Source organism: Aythya marila, assembly GCF_965140915.1.
Source record: "Aythya marila genome assembly, chromosome: 2".
In the NCBI taxonomy this organism is placed as follows: Eukaryota; Metazoa; Chordata; class Aves; order Anseriformes; family Anatidae; genus Aythya; species Aythya marila.
In genome coordinates this window covers 372,066-390,188 of record NC_139043.1, presented here as the reverse complement: position 1 = coordinate 390,188, position 18,123 = coordinate 372,066, and the positions used below count along the sequence as shown (strand labels likewise).

The following is an 18,123-nucleotide window of genomic DNA, read 5'->3' as shown; positions in this document are numbered from 1 at the left end:
CACAGTCGTTGCACTGATTTCCCCTTTCTCACCTTAACGCTTTTTCCCCTTTGTGTGAGAGGTGTTGCTGAGGTTCAGCAGGGGGGCTCTGGCTCGGGGACCTGGGGGGCTGGTTGTGGCCTCCTGAAGGTCTGTGCGTGCCCATTGCAATGCCCGTTCTCACCAACACCCCTTTGGGGTGATGTTAGTTTCGTATGCTCTGTGGTGTCTAGCCTATTGAGCATCCTCAGAGCTGAATTTCCTTCCCTAAAACAATCACTAATGAGAACTGAAGATAAGCTGTGGGGTCTGCGGTCTGTCGCAGGAAGGAAGCAGGTTTGGCACTGTAGAAAACTTGGTTGCTGTTGCAGCGCTGTAATTACTCAGCCCCAGAGGTGATGCAGAGGGTTCGGTAACGCTGCTCTTACTGACTCTGGTGTTTGTGGCAAAACAGTCCCTGCCTTCGTGTGCCGGCGGTGCTCGTCACGGGGCTGTTCCTCGGGAGGATGACTGGATGGAGGCACTCAGTGAGTTGGTGTTTGAAGGCATGTGTTGGGGTGTTTAGTTTAATTTCATCATCTCGTGTTGTTAGCTAGTCTCCATGGCTTTTTAGCTTCCTTTACCTCCTCTCATTTTCTTTTCCTTAAGCAGGGACCTGGAGGGAACGGGGAAGGCGGCGTGCCCGTAAGGATGTGCTTTCTTAGTGCCGTTGTTTGGCTGTTTCCTGGGAACGATCGGTCCCATACAGCTTGGGAGGGCTCTGCTTGGGAGATCCCCTTTGGGGTTCTGGGCTCCTCTTCTCTCTGCGTGCCTGGATACCCTCCCAGTCGTACCTCCTGCTGCTGTCTGCTGTTCTGTGCCTTCTGCACGTTCCCTTGGTACCCGTGTGACACCACCTCCAGCAGCACGAGAGGGACCCTCAGGGAAGGGGGCTCAGCCCTGGGGCTCCGTGTCCCGCTCTGTGCTAGGACGGGGCGTGCAGCTCGTACCGACGTCCCTTACCTCCTCTCAGCACGGGTTTGAAGTGCTGCTGTTTCCTCCCGATGGCGGGTCAGAATGGCTTTGGTTTTGGGGTTCCTTGTACCCGCTAACAGTTCTGTTTCCTTTCCTCTGTGGGTGCTTTTCTCCTCCCTGCTGCATGGTGTTGGTGTCCTTGCCCACCAGCCCAGCAAGGCCAGGGCAGTGCCCGAGGTGGGCTGCTGTGATGGTGAGGGGCCGAGGGGCTGCTCCCCCTTGCAGTGCCCTCCTCGGCGGGTTTCCTGGCGTCACTCCTCCGAATGAGCTCCCTCGCCCTCTGCGAGGAGCAGGGGGTGGTGGCTGGTCTGGAGCTGGAGGAGGTCTGGACCTCCCCTCTGCCCTCCTGATGCTCTGCACCCATCCTGCGTGGGCTGCTGCGGGATCTCCGTGTGTCCTGGGCGATTTTTCAGCCTCCTGGCAGGAGGCTTTGTCTCCTTGTGACTGGATTTTGTTTTTTACCTGCCCTCTGTCTCATTTCTGCACTGTGTCTCTTAGGTTTGCCCCTTTAATATTTTTCTTTTAATTTCTCATTTTCTCTGTTGCTTCTGGATCGACCTAGAGGATTTTTGCTGCTCTAAGTGGTGATTATGGGAGGGGTTTTACCGCCGTGGCAAGGACTGGGCCGTAGACATGAAGAGGTCTCCTTCGCTCCTATAGCAGATCGTCACATCAGCTCCTCTCTTTGGATTTCAAAACGCCGAGGAGATTTCACAACGTCTGGCCTCGTCACACCGCGTCCGCCCCGCAGCCATCGCTGGAGCATCTCCTGCGGGGTGGGCGAGGAGGGGACGGGCTGTGCCCACAGCCTGGGGACCTCGGCGTGGTGCCATCTGCCCGCTGCGTGGTGCCGGCCGGGCACTGCTGCCAGCAGGGCATCACGGAGCAGAAGCGAGGGCAGCTCGCTGCTCCACCGTGCCCAGAGGTGCCATCAGCAGGGGAGCTCAGCCAGGCCGCCCAGGGAAGCTCGGCACCGGGGCTCGGCGCCCCTGGGAGGCTGGGGGCTGCGTGGGGCTGGGGGCGCGGCGATTTCCCCGTCAGCCGCGGAGGTTTTGCAGCAGGAGCGGGGCTGCGGGCGGCCGTGTGGGAGGAGGCAGGAGCTGCAGTGGCTCCAGCTCCAGCTCTGCTTCCTTCCCGGCTGCCCTTAACTGCTTGGTGCCCGGGCTGCAGCGCTGCTCCCGCTCCTCCCGTCCCACAGAAGCTGTGGCCAGCAGCCGGGGCCGAGCGGTGCCTCCCTTGGAGGGGCTGTGAGCAGCCAGCCCCACGGGGCCAACCATCGGCGTGGGGCTGCGGCGGTGCAGGGGCAGGGGAGCTCCCCTGCACTTGTGCTTTTCTCCAGGTTCCTGCAGGTCTGAGACCCTGGGAGCCTGCAGGGTGGGCGTTGTGCAGATGGAGGTGGGCTGGCTCTGGATGGGCCGTGGTGGCCGGGCCGGGCTGCCCAGGCTGGTGGGACTCATCTGTGGCTGTGCTGGGGACACGAGCCGAGCCCCAGAGCCCCTGCCGTGGCCGGGTCGGAGCTGGGGATATCTCCAGGCTTCGGGGAGAAACGTGACGGCCGCTTTCCGCTCCCCACCCATGGGGCAGAGGATGGATTTGCCCCAGCCCTGTGGGGTGAGCAGGCAGAGCCTGGCCCCCAGCCCCGTGTGCCGGCTGCTGCGCCCTGCGTGGGGTGCATGGGGCTGCGTGGGGCAGGGTGGGCTGTGGCACGGGGCTGCGGGGGCCACGGTGCCGCACGCTCCAGCAGCAGGCCCACGGGGGCTGCCCGCCCCCAGGCGCTGTGAGATGCAGGCTGAGCCTCATCAGTATTCCTGCTGTGTAGCTGCAGAGCCCGGCAGCTCCTGGCACGGCGCCGGGTGCTCCCGCAGCGCAGGCAGGCTGGGCTGCCATCCCGCAGCGTGCCCCCAGCCCTCTGCTCCGCTGCCCTGGCCTGGGACGGGCTGCAGGGTGCATGCTGCGGTTCCTGGGCACCCTGCAGCCTGCCGTGTGCACGGCTTTGTCACCGTGCCCTGTCCCCTGCCCGTGTCCCGGCAGCGCTGCGTGGGTGCCTGCCCACGGTCCCACCGCTGGTGTGGGTTGCCTGGGGGCTGCCGGCCTCAGGCACTTGCTGCAGCCCCGTGGCCACGTCCCCCTGGGCTTGGTGGGGTCTGCTCTGTCCTGGTCTGCTGCCAGCATCTGCCAGGGGCTGGTGCCTTACGGTCTAGTCAGTGCTGGGATCTCGTCCCTCTGTCCCCAGCTGCCGGGGCGTTCTTGCAGCCCTGCCAGCCCCAGGGCCGTGCTGAACGCGGGGCTTGCTGCAAGGTGCCTCCAGACGGGCCCCTCTGCAGAGCAGCACCCTGAATCGAGCGGGGTGGGGACAGCAGCTGTCCCAGGTGAATCGCCCGCTTGCAACCAAACCTCTGCATCTGCTCGCAGCTGGAGCAGAAGCAGCAGTGCTGGTTGGTCCTGGAGGGGCGAAGCGGAACAGCTGAGCCGTCACGGGTCAGACTTTTTTCCAGGGGCCCCACCCTGGACTTCATGGGCTTACTGGGGAGCAGCCAGCAGTGGAAAGTTCCCTAGTTTTCCGACTGACTTCCAGTGCAGCTGTTGTTTAGCCTCTCATGTCTTTTGTTAATTTAAGCCAGATGTTCATTGCCATAATGTTTGCAACAGGGCTGTGACTCATAAAAGTCCTGCTAAGAGACTGACTTCCTTCTGTCCCCAGGCACCTGCCCTGGGTCAGGAGCACACAGCACGATGTCCCTGTTACATCCCGCTGCCAGGGCTCCTCTGGACGTTCTCATGGCACGGGGGACTGGGTAAGCAGCCTTCCAGGAGCGTGGTGATCCCTGCTGGTGAGCTCGGATAGTGTCACCTTCCCGTGCAGTACTCACAGTGACAATCAGAGCGGTGCGATCAGCTGAGCAGCCTGCCTGAGAAGAGAGGCTCGCAGACGAGGAGAGGTGCGTCGGGCATATTGCAGCGGTGGCTGTCCCTAAGCACCAGTGGCTTCCTTCATGGTCCTGTTCCCCATCGCTCTGTTGCAGCCGAGCCAGCCGGAGCCGTGCGCTGGCCGCCCTCGTGCCAGCCCCTGGGGTGCCGGTGCCGGGCTGCAGCCCTGTGCCGCCAGAGGTTGTGTCTCAGGCTGCCTTCTTCTGGTTTATTTTTAGATGTCTCTTGTTCTTTCTGCAGGAATAGTGCCAAGGGGCTTTGTATCAGTGCTGTAGCATATAGAGCCCTTGCCTCATAACAGGCTAATTAGGTAAAAATATCTTCATGATGTTACTGTTGTAAAGGCAAATACCTTCTTGGGATATAGCAGCGCAAATGCCTGAGAAGCACGCTCGTTTTTTGTCTTCCCAGTGCTGCAGGAGGCCTCGAGTGAGTATTGTGCCAAGGTTCTGGCACTGCAGCTAAAAAGCAAAAAAAAAGAGGTGGTAGATGGGCTAGAGAATTGAAAGGAGGGCATTTAAAACATAAGTAACTGTAAAAATGTGATCTGAGCGGAACAGGAGACGGTGTCAGGCTATGGGGAACTTGCTGCTTCTGAGCGTTTGTGGCTGCAGAGCCTCAGCCTGCTCTGCGTGTCGGGCCTGGCCATGGCAGGAGAAGCCGGCTTGACGTGCAGGAAGGGGGGTCTGGGGCAGGCACCGCGAGGAGGAGGAGGGTGCAGGGTGATGAAGGCAGCAGCGGGCTCGGGGAGGCTCTTGGAGGCGGGTCAGGCCCCGTGCCCTGAAGCCCTTCCCAGGGTTATTTTTGTGGCTCAGCGATCCCTCCGTGCCCAGAACTTACCAGAATTTTTCAGAGCGATCGGAGCTGTGCAGAAGGTGCACCATCTGGCGTCGTTAAAGTTAAACAAGCCCAAGATTTTGGGAGGGGATGAGCAGAGCCGGCCTGCTTCGTTACGTGAGCAGCTCCCGAGGGCTGCGAGCGCGGCTGTGCAGACGGCTGCTGGCAAGGACCCCGAGAGGTTATTAGTCTCGTTTCCTGCCCGAAGGCTGATTACCTGGCTCTGAATTAGTCCTGACAGATGTCTGTCCGATCGATTCTGACCTCTCCGCTGACGGAGACGCCGTGATCTCCGCAGACAGCCTGTTCTGGTGCTCGGCTCCTGTCAGAAGCCGTTCCTTGTAATCGCTGCCTGCGGGACTCCCTGCTCCGTGCTGCAGCGCGGCTGAGCCCCCTGCTCCTGCAGGGCACCAGACGGCGGGGGCGAGGGTCGATCCTGGCAGCCCGTGTGCTCCTGTGACCTTGGCACAGACGGCAGGGCCGTGTCTGGCGGCTTCCCAGGCGCCTTCTGCTCAGCTCCGGGCACTGCTGGCCGGGCAGAAGGGGAGCTGGATGTGTCCCATCATCGTCCGGAGCGCTGGCACGCTGCGGGGTCGGGCGGCTGCTGGGTGATCCTTGGTCTAGAGAGCTGCTCCCTCTGGCAGCACGGAGCAGCTGGGAGAATGCACCACAGAACGGGGGGTGTTAGTGTCTGAAAGATGCAGAGAAGTAAGGGGAGAAAAGAAGCAAAGGGGAGAAAAGAAGCAAAGGGAAGAAAAGGCCTTGGGACTAAAGGAGGGGGCTGCTGGGTGCAGCTTTGCTTCTGCCCTGTGCTGATGGTGGCCTCGCTCCTGGGGGCTGGGAGAGCCTGGGGGATCACAGTCACAGAACCATCCAGGTTGGAAGAGCCCTCCCAGATCACCCAGTCCAACCTCTGACCTAACACTAAACCGTATCACTGAGCTCTACATCTAAACGTCTTTTGAAGACTTCCAGGGATGGTGACTCCACCACTTCCCTGGGCAGCCTGTTCCAACGCCTCACAACCCTCTCAGTAAAGAAGTTCTTCCTAACATCTAACCTAAAACTCCCCTGGCTCAACTTAAGCCCATTCCCCCTCGTCCTGTCACCAGGCACGTGGGAGAACAGGCCAACCCCCACCTCGCTACAGCCTCCCTTGAGGTACCTATAGAGAGCGATAAGGTCGCCCCTGAGCCTCCTCTTCTCCAGGCTGAACAAGCCCAGCTCCCTCAGCCGCTCCTCGTAGGACTTGTTCTCCAGGCCCCTCACCAGCTTCGTTGCCCTTCTCTGCACCTGCTCAAGCACCTCGATGTCCTTCTTGTAGTGAGGGTCCCAAAACTGAACACAGTACTCGAGGTGCGGCCTCACCAGAGCTGAGTACAGGGGGACGATCACCTCCCTAGCCCTGCTGGTCACACTGTTCCTGATACAAGCCAGGATGCCGTTGGCCTTCTTGGCCACCTGAGCACACTGCTGGCTCATATTCAGCCGACTATCCACCATCACTCCCAGGTCTTTCTCTGCCTGGCAGCTCTCCAACCATTCCTCTCCCAGCCTGTAGCTCTGCTTGGGGTTATTGCGCCTCAGGTGCAGGACCCGGCACTTGGCCTTGTTGAACTTCATGCAGTTGACCTCAGCCCATCGGTGCAGCCTATCCAGATCCTCCTGCAGAGCCTTCCTACCCTCAAGCAGATCGACACACGCACCTAGCTTGGTGTCATCTGCAAACTTACTGAGGGTGCACTCGATGCCCTCATCCAGATCATGGATAAAGATGTTAAAGAGGACCGGCCCCAGTACCAAGCCATGGGGAATGCCACTAGTGACCAGCTTCCAGCTAGATTTGACTCCATTCACCACAACTTTTTGGGCCCAAAAATAGGGGAGGGTGGGGGAAAGAGAGGAAGGGGCTTGGCCGACGTGAAGCAGCGGCTTAGGGGCGATGTGCTCAGTGAAGGGAGAAGGCCGTGCCCTGGCAGGAGGAGGGAGCGGAGCTGTGCTCTGATGCTCTGCAGCAGTCCCCGCACATCCCGCGTGGGGTCAGGGGGCACGGGGGTAGCGTCGGGGCGCTGGGTGTCTGTGTGGTGCTGCTGGTGGCTCACATCCTCTGCGCCCAGAGCCCAGACAGAGCCCAGAGCCCCTGGGTGCTCCAGGGAGAGGGGGGCCGGGCGGCGGGGCTGCACCCACGGGAGCACCGGGGGGAGCTTGGGGCAGCCCCGGCCGGCTGGCCCGGGGCAGGCGGCGGCGGTGCGGTACCGGCCGCGGCCCCGAGCCCCGGCACCGGCTCCGGGTCCGGCTCCGGGTCCTCCGCCGCGGGTGGCGAGCACGGAGCGGCCCCGGCCCGGCCCCGCCGCCCGCACCGAGGCGCTGCCGCCCCCTGCCGGCCCCGCGCTGCCACCGCCGGGGGCTCCGGGTTGGGGGGGGGGGGGGGGCGGCAGCGCCGCCGTGCCCGCGGCCGGGGCCCCGGTGGCGGAGCAGCGTTGGCTGGGGAGGGGGGGGTCCGGCCCGACCCCGCTGCGGGTCCGTGGGGCTCCCGGTGCCGCGCCGCTCCCGGGGCCGTGCGGGCGGCGGGGGCCGAGCGGGGCCGGCCCGGGAGGGCTCCGCGGGGCCAGGGCCGGGGCAGCACCCGGTGCCCGCTGCCCTCTGCCCGGGGGGGGCGCGGCGGCGCGGGGCGGCCCCGTTCCCGTCCCCATCCCCGTCCCCATCCCAGCGCCGTCCCCGGCCGTGTTCCGGGGCGGGCCCGGCCCCGCCGCCCGCGGCGCTCGGGAGCGCGGCCCGGGCATGCCGGCGCGGCGTGGGAGCCGGCGGGCGGCGGGCGGCGCGGGGGGGGCGGGGGGCGGCCCGGCTGCGCCGCGTGCCCGGGGCCGGGCGGGCGAGAGCGGCGGGGGGCGGCCGGGGGCCATGGGGCAGCCCCGCGGGTGACGATGTCGGAGGGCCGGCACCGCGGCGAGGCGGCCCGGGGCCCCCCGCGGCCGAGCCCCCGCCGCGCCGTCAGCGTCTGCGAGTCGCTGGACCTGCAGGGCGTCCCCGCCGTCCAGGCCGCCCTCGGGGCCGCCCAGCAGCAGCGCCGCCGGCCCAAGAGCTTCTGCGCCGCCGGCAACGGGCTGGGGGCCGGCGCCCCGCTGCCCCCCGCCGCCCCCGGCCGGGCCCGGGCCGCTCTGCTGGACCTGCTGGGGCTGCGCTCGCCCCGCAGGCGGGAGGCGGCGGGCGCCGAGGGGTCGCCGCCGGGCTCGGGGGCCGGGGGCGCGCAGCGGGCGCGCCCCAGCAGCATGACCTTCCTGCCCGCCGGCCGGCCGCAGCACCCCGCCGACGGCGCCGGCTTCCTGCGGGGCGGCTCGCTGTGGGGCAGCCGGCGCTGGAACCTGTTCGGGGGCAGCGGCCGGAGCAGCCCGAGCCCCAGGAGGAACCTCAGCGCCCTGCGCAAGAGCTTCAGCTTCCGCCTGCGGCGGGGCCACGAGCTGCGGCGCTCCGAGTCGGGGGGCCTGCTGCGCCCCGCGCGCCTCCGCACCAAGAGCGAGGGGGACGCCAGCTCCCTGCACACCTGCCCCAGCAAGCGCGACCTGCTGTACCCGGAGCTGGCCCGGGTCGGGGGCGGGCTGCACGCGGACCCCGGGCAGCCGGGGGGACTCTGGAGACTCCTCACGAGCCGCTTCCGAAGGCGAGAGCGCGGCGGCACCGGCGGCGCCTGCCCCAAGGAGCCCCACGGCGGCGCCGACCCCGTCCTGCTGGGCAGCGGCCCGCTGCGAGCCCTGGGTAAGTGAGCGCCGGAGCGGCGCTGGCCCGGAGAGAGCAGAGGGCAGCGGTGGCCTGGCCCTGCTGGGGTCCCTGGGCTGGCACGGGCACCTGGCTGCGTCTCGGTGCTGTGCGGGGTGCGTGCTCAGGGAACTCGGCTGCAGCGAGGGAACGTGGGCGTTTGTGGGGCCGTCTGGTGCCCCAGCATGCTGGTGCCACTGTCGTGAGCGCTGAAGGAGCAGCGGTGGCCGGCTTGGAGGAGATGCTGCGAGGAGTTCCTTCCCTCCTTGCCTGGCCACATGGGTACCGCGTCCTCCTTGCCGTGTTGGTGTCCCAGCGAGGGCAGGGACAGCTGAGCCTCGTGCAGTGGGGTCAGGGCAGCGGGGGGAACTGAAACTCATGTCCCGCCTGCACGAGGGGGAGAGGGGTCCTGCTCCTGGGCAGGGGCTGAGTGATTTGGGAGGCTGCCAGAGCAGAGGCAAGGAGCAGCATGAGGAGCCGGGGAGCACAGAAGGGGCTCCTCATAGGGATTCCCGTCCTGTGAGCACTGCCCTGGTGCCAGAGTCTGCCTGGGCGCTGACTGCAGGGGTCTTACTGGGGGTGAGCGGGAGCTTGCTGGGCACAGGGCAGCCTGTGAAACGCTGCGGTGGCTCCCAGGTGACATGGCAGGGGGGGGACAGAGAGCAGGAGGCCTTGGGGACCGTGCCTGTGAAGGTCTGGTAGCTGAAGCTGCCGTTGCTTGCTTGGCTACCCGACCCCTGGGCCGTGCTGCGGGGTGTTGTGCTCCGGGTGCAGGGGCTGCGGGGCTGGCAGAGGCTCCATGGGGGCAGCGCTGCCCGTGCCTCCCTGCCCGGTCCTGTTCCCTGTTCCCTGGCACAAGCACAAGGGGCGAGCGGCGCTGCGCGGGGCCGGGAGGTGCTCAGCTCCCGCAGGCTTTTTAAGGCATTGAGCGCTGGGCGAGCAGAGCGGGGGGGCCGGGTTTGGGCCCTGCCGCTCTCGGTGCAGGCAGGGCAGCGCTTCCTGGCGCCCGCGAGCTGCTCTGGGCTTCCATCGCGGGGTTCCCGGGTCCCGGCATCGTGGAAGCAACTCCCCAGCTTGGCTCGTGTGCCAGCGGGCTGGATTTGGGCTGGGGGGCTCCCCGAGGAGCTGCGGGCACCCAGGGCAGCGCCGTGCCCGGGCGCTCCCCAGCAGGGCCGGCCCTGGGGCTGAGCGCAGGAGCAGCTCTGCTGCAGCCTGAGCTTCGCTGCCACACGGGTGCTGGCTGGGAGCTCAAGGAGCTCGTTGCTGCCGGTCCCTTTGTCCTCGGGGCTCACTGTGCCTTCCAGGTGAAGGACCGGGAGGAGCGTGGAGGCTCCGGCCGAGTGGCCGGGACAGCCGTGGGGTGCCGTGGGGTGCCTGGCTGTGCTCCCCTGGGTGCGCTCCTCCTGCGGGGCCCCTGCTGCTGGCAGGGGTGCCCGGGGCCGGGTGCGGTGCTCGGGCTGGGTGGCGGGAGGTTCCCAGGCAAGGGGAGGCTGCGCTCATGGCTGGGGAATGTGGGTGTATCCGGGCAGGGAGGGCCAGGCCCTGCCCGTGCGGCAGGGGGCCTGTTCCTGCTTGCCGGCGGCTTCCAGCAGGAGCTGCGCCAGCAGCCGCCAGCCCGTCTGCTGCATTCCCAGGGGAGCAGCTGAGGTTGCTTGCTGGTGCCCGTGTCCTCGCCCCTCACCTGGCTGGGACAGGTAGGGGCTCCTGTTGGGTCCACCTGCTGGAGAGCCTGGCGGGGCTTTGCCAGGGCACTGGAGAGGGCCCGGAGCCCTCTCTGGCAGCGATCAGCTGGCTGATCCGAGACCACTGCTGGCCAGGGCTGAGCATTTCCCCCTGTGGCCTGTGCTGGAGCCTGGGGACAACCTTTCCAGGCTGGCCGAGGGGCTGTCGCTCAGTGTGGCAGAGCAAGCGCCACTTGCCGGAGCTGCAGAGCTGACACTTCTGTTTGCTCTGTGCTCAGAGCACCGTTTGTGTCGGTAGCTGCCTGGTTTCACCTCGCTCAAGATACACTCTGCTGTGTCAGTGAGATGTGAAGGAGCAGCCGTGATGTCTGCAGACTAAAGCTGCTGCTTGTCCTGTTTTACACGTCCCATCTCTCCACAAAGTGTATTGGTCCACAGGCTCTGGCTCAGGGGCAGCTCTGAGCCTCCAAGCCAGGAGGCTGCAGGCTGGACACAGACAGCCTCAGCGCTGCTCCAGCGTGGCCGTACTGGAGCTCTGTGCCCTGCTCCTGTTTCAGACGTGTGGGCCAACAGTGTTTGTAACACACGCTCAGCACTTCAAAAACCTTGGTGCTTTATGCTAGCGCTGCCTACCTTAGCCCTAGGAAAGTTGCTAACGCAGTCCCAACATGCCCTCCCGAGGGGGTGCAGCTGCAGTTGCGGTTATCAGCTCTTTGGAGAAGTTGGGTATATTCGTCCAGGCAGGGATCCAAGCCAACTTCGCTACCCTGTTCCCAGTACTGGGAGAATGTTGTTGATAGCAAGCCCAGGTACCGGCCCAGCGCAGCGCTCCGCCATGGAGGCATTCCCAAAGGCTCCGGGGGATGCTCCCAGTGCCTTCTGCAGACCTTGCTGAGACCTCTGGGCTCCGTGTGCAGCCTTGGCTCCCTGCTGATGCAGGGGTCCAGCACAGGGAGGGACGATCAGGGCAAGGCAGAATTTGTTGCCTGAAAGCTGAAGAGCTTTTCGTGGTGTATCAGGATGGAGGCTGGCAGGGGATGTGATTTTCTGTAAATACAGCAAGGACGAAGCCCTTGGAGCTGGAACAAAGTCAGCACAAAGTCCAGCCACTGTGGGCTGACCACAGATAACGGCGGGCGGCTCAGAGGAACGTGTCCAGGTCTCGTCCAGCGCAGTTCTGAAGGGGTGCACTGACACAAGGCTTGGGAAGGCTGGGCAGGTTGGGGTTGTTTCCCTGCTCGTGGAGGGATCATATAAGGGGTACAGCATCCCTGGCATCTGGGCTCCGCAGTTCAGGGAGTGTTCCTTGCAACCACATTGCCATCTTTCAGGAAGATGATTTGCTTTTATAAGGTGCCTTAAGGTTTTGAGGTAACTCCCTCTACTCCTCTGCTTGGTGTTTGACGGTGCAGAGGACTAACGTGTAGGCCGTTGTGTGAGAGAAGACTACTGGGAGAAGGGGAAGGTGTTTTTACATTAATAAGGTGAAGTTTGCATAGCGAGTTGAGTAGATAATGATATGTATCGCCTCCTGTTAGTACCTGCCTGAGCTTAGCGGGGAGAGCTGGTGAGGAGCAAAGATGGCACGATGGGTTTGGAGACTGCGCCTGGGCCGCTGAGCCCAGCCTGGTGTCCACGCTTCAGAAAAATGTGGAAATCGGGAAAATGCCAAGGAAGGAGTTGTGGGGACACAGAAACACCTCATCCTCAGGGCAGGATCGGAGGAGATGAATGCAGGAGGTGCAGAGGAGTTTGATTGCAGTCTTCAGATATCCATAGGAAGGGGGAACTTCAAAACCCAGGGCCTTTTTAATCTTAACCCACCTTGGCTTGTGGCTTTAAACAGCTGGAGCTGAAGTCAGACATCTTTGGAGCAGGTTTTTACTGGCGAAGTGAGTCCCCGGCACAGCGCTTGTGTTGGGAGGGCGCTGGGTTATCTGCGCCCGCGTGTCGCTGGCAGGGAGGGCTGGCTCCCTCAGCAGGCCGCATCTGTCCGGGCCCACAGGGTTCGGTGGCGTTCCTTGGTCTGTGAGCATTTGGACCAGGACTGGAAAGGAGCAGGGCCCGGGAGGCCTGGAGCACACGACCCAGCGTCGGGTGGTGGCAGGGCAGTGCCCGAGCCGCCCGCAGCATCGCTGGGAAGCCAGGGTGGGAGCCGATAACCGCACGCTTCTTTTCCAGAGGTACACAGGAGTCTCTCCCGTCACTGCTGCTAAATATGCAAAGCTCTGGTGAGATAATCCTTGCGAAGAACACGTCCCACACACCATCTCCACACCGGCTAAGCTCTCTGGCAGGAGCAGCAGCCGTGCGTGTGGAGGCCCTCGGCCTGGAGAGCTCCTTCTCCCCGCCGGCATTGCCAGGCTTGAGGCTTTATCGAGCCCGGCCGGGAAGGGTGGCTCTGCCCAGGCTTGTAGCGCTCTGCTGCCCTTTTATCTGCCTGTGTGGGCAGGTGGGTACTTTGGAACTTGGTTTGTGTGGGCACTTCTGTGTTTGTTCGGCCTCTGACCTGCTTTCGAAGCTGGCTTTAATGTCCAGGGTTTCAGTGTCCGAGTTAGTTCCACAGCGGCTTGGATAACGAGGTGGTTAATTATTAGTTGCTGTGTGCGGAGACCCAGATGTGTCTGGCACTCGCTGTCCTGAAGCACAAGGTAGGTGAACCTGCTGCACTTCATCCTGTGAAGAGCTCAGTGCAAACAGTCCGGGCCCCTTCTGCGCCCAGCTTTGCAGTGGGTGTGAACAGCCGGGGCTCAGCGCTGCGGTGGCTGTGTTCCCACTGGGTGCCCGGTGAAGGCTGGTGGTGCTGCCACGAGCACCCTCTGTGCTGGAGGGTTCAGCTCCTCCTTCCTAGCGTGTGATGCTCTCGGGGCCCCCAGCAGCGGTCTGTCTGTCAGCACTGATGGTGTCCATCCAGCCGAACTGACAGAGTGCCTGCCTCCTGTCTGCTCCTGCTCGTGGCAGGGACCTTGTGTGCACCCGTCCTTCAGTCTCCTGGAGCAGAGAGCTGCCTGTGCCAGGAGACCTCCCCGAGAGGAGGTTGTGGGCCCGAATCTCCTTTTCCAGGAGGGGTTGGGTCGGTCGCCTCTCTGGTGTGCCTCAGACCAAGGCCAGCATTTGGCTGTGCGAGGGCACTCAGCATCCAAGTGATGCCGTGAGTCCACTGCTGCTGCTTGTGAGCTCAGGTGCGCCTGGGGAAGGTACTCAGCCACGGGGCTGGCGGTCTGGGCTCTGCTCTATTATTAAATAACAAAGAAGAGGGAGGAAGAGTGGCTGGGTGTGTTTTAATGTGAAATACTAAACAATACAGGTAGTCTGGCAGTGCAGCTAATCGAGTGAATCACTGCTCCCGTGTCTACACGAGCCCCAGCGATGAGGGCGAGGACGGTTCACGAGGGTGTTCGCCCGGCTGGAGACAATCCGTGCTGAACGGGCTCGTGCCAAGGCGCTGGCACTGCAGGGAGGTGCTGACAGGGAACTGCCCGCCTGGGTTTTGGGTGGTGGCTGTTCTTGCGTTGGGCAGACCAGGTCACGTTGTCTGCTGGCTTTGTGTGTGCTTCCCCGTGGTCGCTGCCTCTCCCCCGGAGGAGGCTGCGGTCACTTCTTGCAGCAGGGATGGTGCCCGGGTGGCCGGCATCGCACCCTGCCCTGCTCACTGCGGGACGCAGGCGGGGGAAATGGTGTCACCAGCAGGGAGACCCCGCACCCCGATGGATCTCCTTGCGTTAATGTGAACACGTAACTGATGGGGACAGAGCGTGCGGTGGTACAGAGCTCAGGCAGGTGAGAGGCAGGGAGCCTCCACGTGCTGCCCATCAGCAGTGAGCAAGGAACGCTCGGGGTGGCTGGAGCTGACATCAGCGAGCTGTGTCAGCTTTTCTCGAGTCAGGTTACCTGGCCCGTGGCTGTTTTGGGTAGTTGAGAAACTGCTCTGGAGGTGCCTTTCTGACAGCTTCACGGATTTCATCCGCCCCTCCTGCAGACGGCGGCTGCTTTCACTTGCTGTGAGGAGGAGCAGGTGGATGGGGAGAGCAGCGCACGGTAACGCAGTGAGCAGGGCAGCTCCCCACAGCCGGGCACGGGGGCTGCCTGTCCCGGGGGGCTGTGGGGTGCAGGGTGACGTGGCTGCAGCTCCTGCTTGGGGCAGGACTACAGGGTGAGCTGTGCGGATATCAGCACGTTGTGCTGGGCTGCCTGTGTCCGTGCGTGGGGAGAGGCGACCACTGCGTGCGGGGAGCAGAACCGTGGGGTGTAAGGGTGGCTGGGTGGCGGGTTTGTAAGGCTGAGCTGGGGCACACACCGTGGCTGGCAGTGTGGAATTGGGTCATGATCATGGTCCTCAGGGTTCTGGGCGAGCCCGTGGTCTTGAGGACCTTGTCTCATGGCGATTTTTCAGGTGCTGCAGGAACTGCCAGATCTCGCTTGGGGCAGGAGGAGCTGTAGTGCTGTGGGTGCTGTTTGATGCAGACAAAGGCATTTGCTTTTCCTCTTCTAGAGGGCCAGAGCCAAGCTTCTCCCTGTGGTCTGTAAGGAGTACTAGAAGTGTGTGTGTGAGAATGTTGCTCTGCTGACTAAGCAGTTTGGGGAACCTGACACTAACACCTCCTGGTTATGAGAGTTTCAGCTTTCAGGGCATGGTTTATAAAGCCCCCAAACTCTGCTTTCAGGCCCAAACTGAAGAACAACCAGCCAGTGGCAGTAGTTCAGAGTGAAGGTGAAACTCAGTTGGAATGCCCTTCCAGCACGGCCTCCTTTTTTCTGCACAAGGCCGGCTCACCTGGCAGTGCTGTGCTGGGCAGAGGTGTGTTGGAGGCTTGCTGCAGCACACCGTGACGCTGGTTCTGCACTCCCACCTCTTGCAGGAGCTGGGAGGTTTCCCAGGCGTGCCGTGAGGTGAAGGCAGAGGACAGGGCTGAAGGCGTCTGGTCCCAGATGGGCAAACCCAGGTGTGCCGGGACGCCCAGCCTCCTCACATCTCTTCCCCGCTGTGTCCAGGCACTGCCGTGCTTCGTCACCAGTCCCGGTGGCAGAAGACCCCACTGGCACGGCATCATCCAGCTGATCAGGAGGGTCAGAGGGTGAGTGGGTCTGTGCAGGTGGCCGTGAGGGAAGCCCACTGGGGTCACTCGGCGAGGCAGGAGGGGCCCGGCCAGCTCCGGGAGCACCACAGGTTCCTGCTGAGCAGAAGGAGCGGTCTGCTGTGCCCTGCTGGCTTCTCCATCGTACGCACTTGGAGATGAGGATATTCTTCCTGAAAGAAGGGAATTTTAGTGGAAAGATTCATGTGTACATGTACAGCTTGTGATGGGAGGTGGACACAAGGGTCTTCTGTCCCTGACATCTGGGCCTCTGGCTTTGGAGGTGACCCACAGCTGGAACTGGCCCCTCTAAGATTTGTGTCTCCAGCTGATTCTGAAGGGATGCTGTGCCCGTCTTCAGTTCAAGGCCACTTCCACTCCAGTCTTTGTTCCTTCTGTCATGTAGTCAGCAAGCACTTGCTTTCACCTTTCTGGGCACTGGAATTAGAGCAGGTTCACCTGTACTGTCCTGAGCACATGCAGTGGCGGTATCAAGCCCATGGTGTGCAGGCAGCGTGCCGTACTGCTCCGGCTGGCTGGTCGGCCGGGGGGCAGCGGGGTGGGCTGGGCAGGTTGGTGGCAGGGTGAGACTCCCCAGCCCAGCCGCCTGTTCTGCTGCAGGGCGCGATGCCGAGGAGCTCAGCATGGGCAGAATGCGGGCAGGCTGCGACCCTGCCACGCAGAAAAGAGGAGTCAGCAGTGAAACCGGGGGCGGCGATGATCAGGGTGGCTGGAGGAGCTCGTTTGCTCTCTCTGCTACGAGGGCAGGGCAGATCAGTGAAGTCAAGCCCAAAACAAACAAGAAATCAGGTTTTCAAGGAACGAGTATTTACACTCCTGAAACTGCTTGCTAAAGAGCGATACGGAAGTGAAATCTGATGTGGTTTTAAAAGGGGACGGAAGAAGTGCGCTGAACAGCCACACCAAGGCTCGGGGGAGGCCTGAGCTGCAGAGACCGGGGCTGCAAGCAGCAGAGGGTGGCACCGTGCGCCCTCACCGTGCCACTGCCTGTGGTCAGAGGGCCAGCATGGTCAGGACCTGGCCCTGCATAGCTCGGCATCGACCTGCGCTGCGGTGGGCAGGCGGGGAGGTGCCAGCACCCAGGGAGCAGGGCTGGGCAGAGCTGGCGTGCTGCGGGGCACGGCTGGCACCGGGCAGCACCGGGGGCCTGGGCTGCAGACACCGCCTGTGCGGGCAGCCGGGGGCAGGCAGGGAGCTCCTTGGGTTAAGCGTGCTGATGGTGTTTGTTAATTGAACGCGTTACATGGCTCGATAGAGCTAACTTGGCGCTGCGTCACGGTTTATTTCTGTTGGGACTTACTCAGAGGCCTTCACAGCAAGTTAAAAATCTGTTGTCAATGAACTCCTGAACCTTGTTTGAAAAAAGGCACGTTAGAAGAGTTCGCAAGGAGGCAACCAGCAGAAATTCATCCATTTGCTCTCTCCTGAGCATCCAAGAACAGGAAGAGGCAGGAGAACAGCCTGCCCTCTCCACATCTCTCTGCCTCTATCTGTTTTGAAGCCAAGTCAACAAGTGTGCTTTACTTATGCTCCATTCAAAATCCCTGGAAAATTATGCCTGATTTTTGCCAGTTTTTCACAGTTCAAGGAAATGTTACGCGTAGTGAGGCAGTGCAAGCGTGCTGCCTTTGTCTGGGCTGGAGGGAGGGGATGCCAGTGAAGAAGAAAGTAGTAATGCTGCTTTAACCACCGCGGTTAACCAACAAAGGAACCAAGCAGAGCAAAAGTTACGGGAGGAGGTGATGCCTTTTTTTAGACAAAGCAATGTGTTTGGAAATCCAGGTGTGTTTTCTGTTGCCTTTTTGAAAGGGCTCCAGAACCTGTCATTTTCCTCTTTCTCTTTAATAGTTACTTTTATAAAGGTTTTACTCCTGCCTTAAAACTTTTCCTGTAACAGAAAGAAAGAACAGGTGGGCAGGAGAGACCACAAAGAAACAACTCCTCTTACGAACCGTCATGGTGGTGATGAGCAGCCTTGTGTTCACCACGAACACTGTGGGCACAGTGAGCAGGGCCCCGTGGCCCCGGAGCAGCTCCGGGCCGTGCGTCCCCACTGTCCTGGGCCGGCCAGAGCATCCTGTCCCAGATCGGATATCCTGGAGAGGAGAAGGGGCTGCGGCTGTCGCAGTGGGGTGCTCAGCTGCCCCCAGGAGCGGTGAGGGCACGGCATGGCCGTCGGCTGTTCATTTCTGCGACAGTCTGACCACACCACCTTCATTCCGTGTTCCTAGAGAAACAGTGCATGGATTTCTGCTCTCTGAACCCCCTGTTATTTTCCTGCTGTGAACATCCAGCCAGTGCTGCTTTTGGGTAACCCCCACCCTGCAGCCATCCCCGCCGTTTTCAGGGTGCCGCTCCTCTTCTAGGGCAACGAAATACGCCGGGTCTGTTGGGAGTGGCTGCTAGCGACTGCTGATACTTGAGGTGTTCTCCAGTCGCCTGCTCCTCCTCCGGTGTGTCTGGCTGTATTTGGGAACTCTGTTGTTTGGCCAGCTCCGAGGGATCGTTTGGATGTAAATGAAGTGTTTGTGACTTCTGTGGCAGGAGGAGGGTGCTCCCCGTGCCACTCAGAGCTGTTCCCGGTTGTTACAGCCTTCTTAAGCCTATTGCAGCCTTCTGCAAATTGCAGAAGGTGCACACCATTAGTTGTGCTCGCTTTCAGTCGAGCACATGCGCTATGACCTGCCTCCAGCTCGGTATCTGCACAGCGTACAGCACGCAGGTACTGCAGTGAGCACAGTGCTCGGGGCACCCCGCTGGGTGCCTTCGGTGCAGGGGTGTCCTGTGTCCCCACAGGGGCTGCTCCCTGCAGCTCCCCTCACCCTGCGTGCTCA

At 62.5% G+C, this 18,123-nt stretch overlaps 1 protein-coding gene across 4 annotated transcripts in view; it reads left to right on the top strand.

Moving 5' to 3' along the window:
- The window catches only part of AGAP3 (ArfGAP with GTPase domain, ankyrin repeat and PH domain 3), a 131,002-nt gene that overhangs the window by 27,452 nt on the left and 85,427 nt on the right, over positions 1 to 18,123 (top strand). The window contains exon 1 of one of the 4 annotated variants that reach the window (XM_082753943.1): positions 7,483 to 8,511. The exons of 2 other annotated variants lie outside the window; for them this stretch is intronic. In XM_082753943.1, coding sequence (XP_082610069.1) covers positions 7,683 to 8,511 — 829 coding nt within the window. In that variant the 5' untranslated portion in view covers positions 7,483 to 7,682. Of the gene's footprint in view, positions 1 to 7,482; positions 8,512 to 18,123 lie in introns of those variants that run through there. One more of the 4 variants, XM_082753942.1, reaches the window with a different exon arrangement.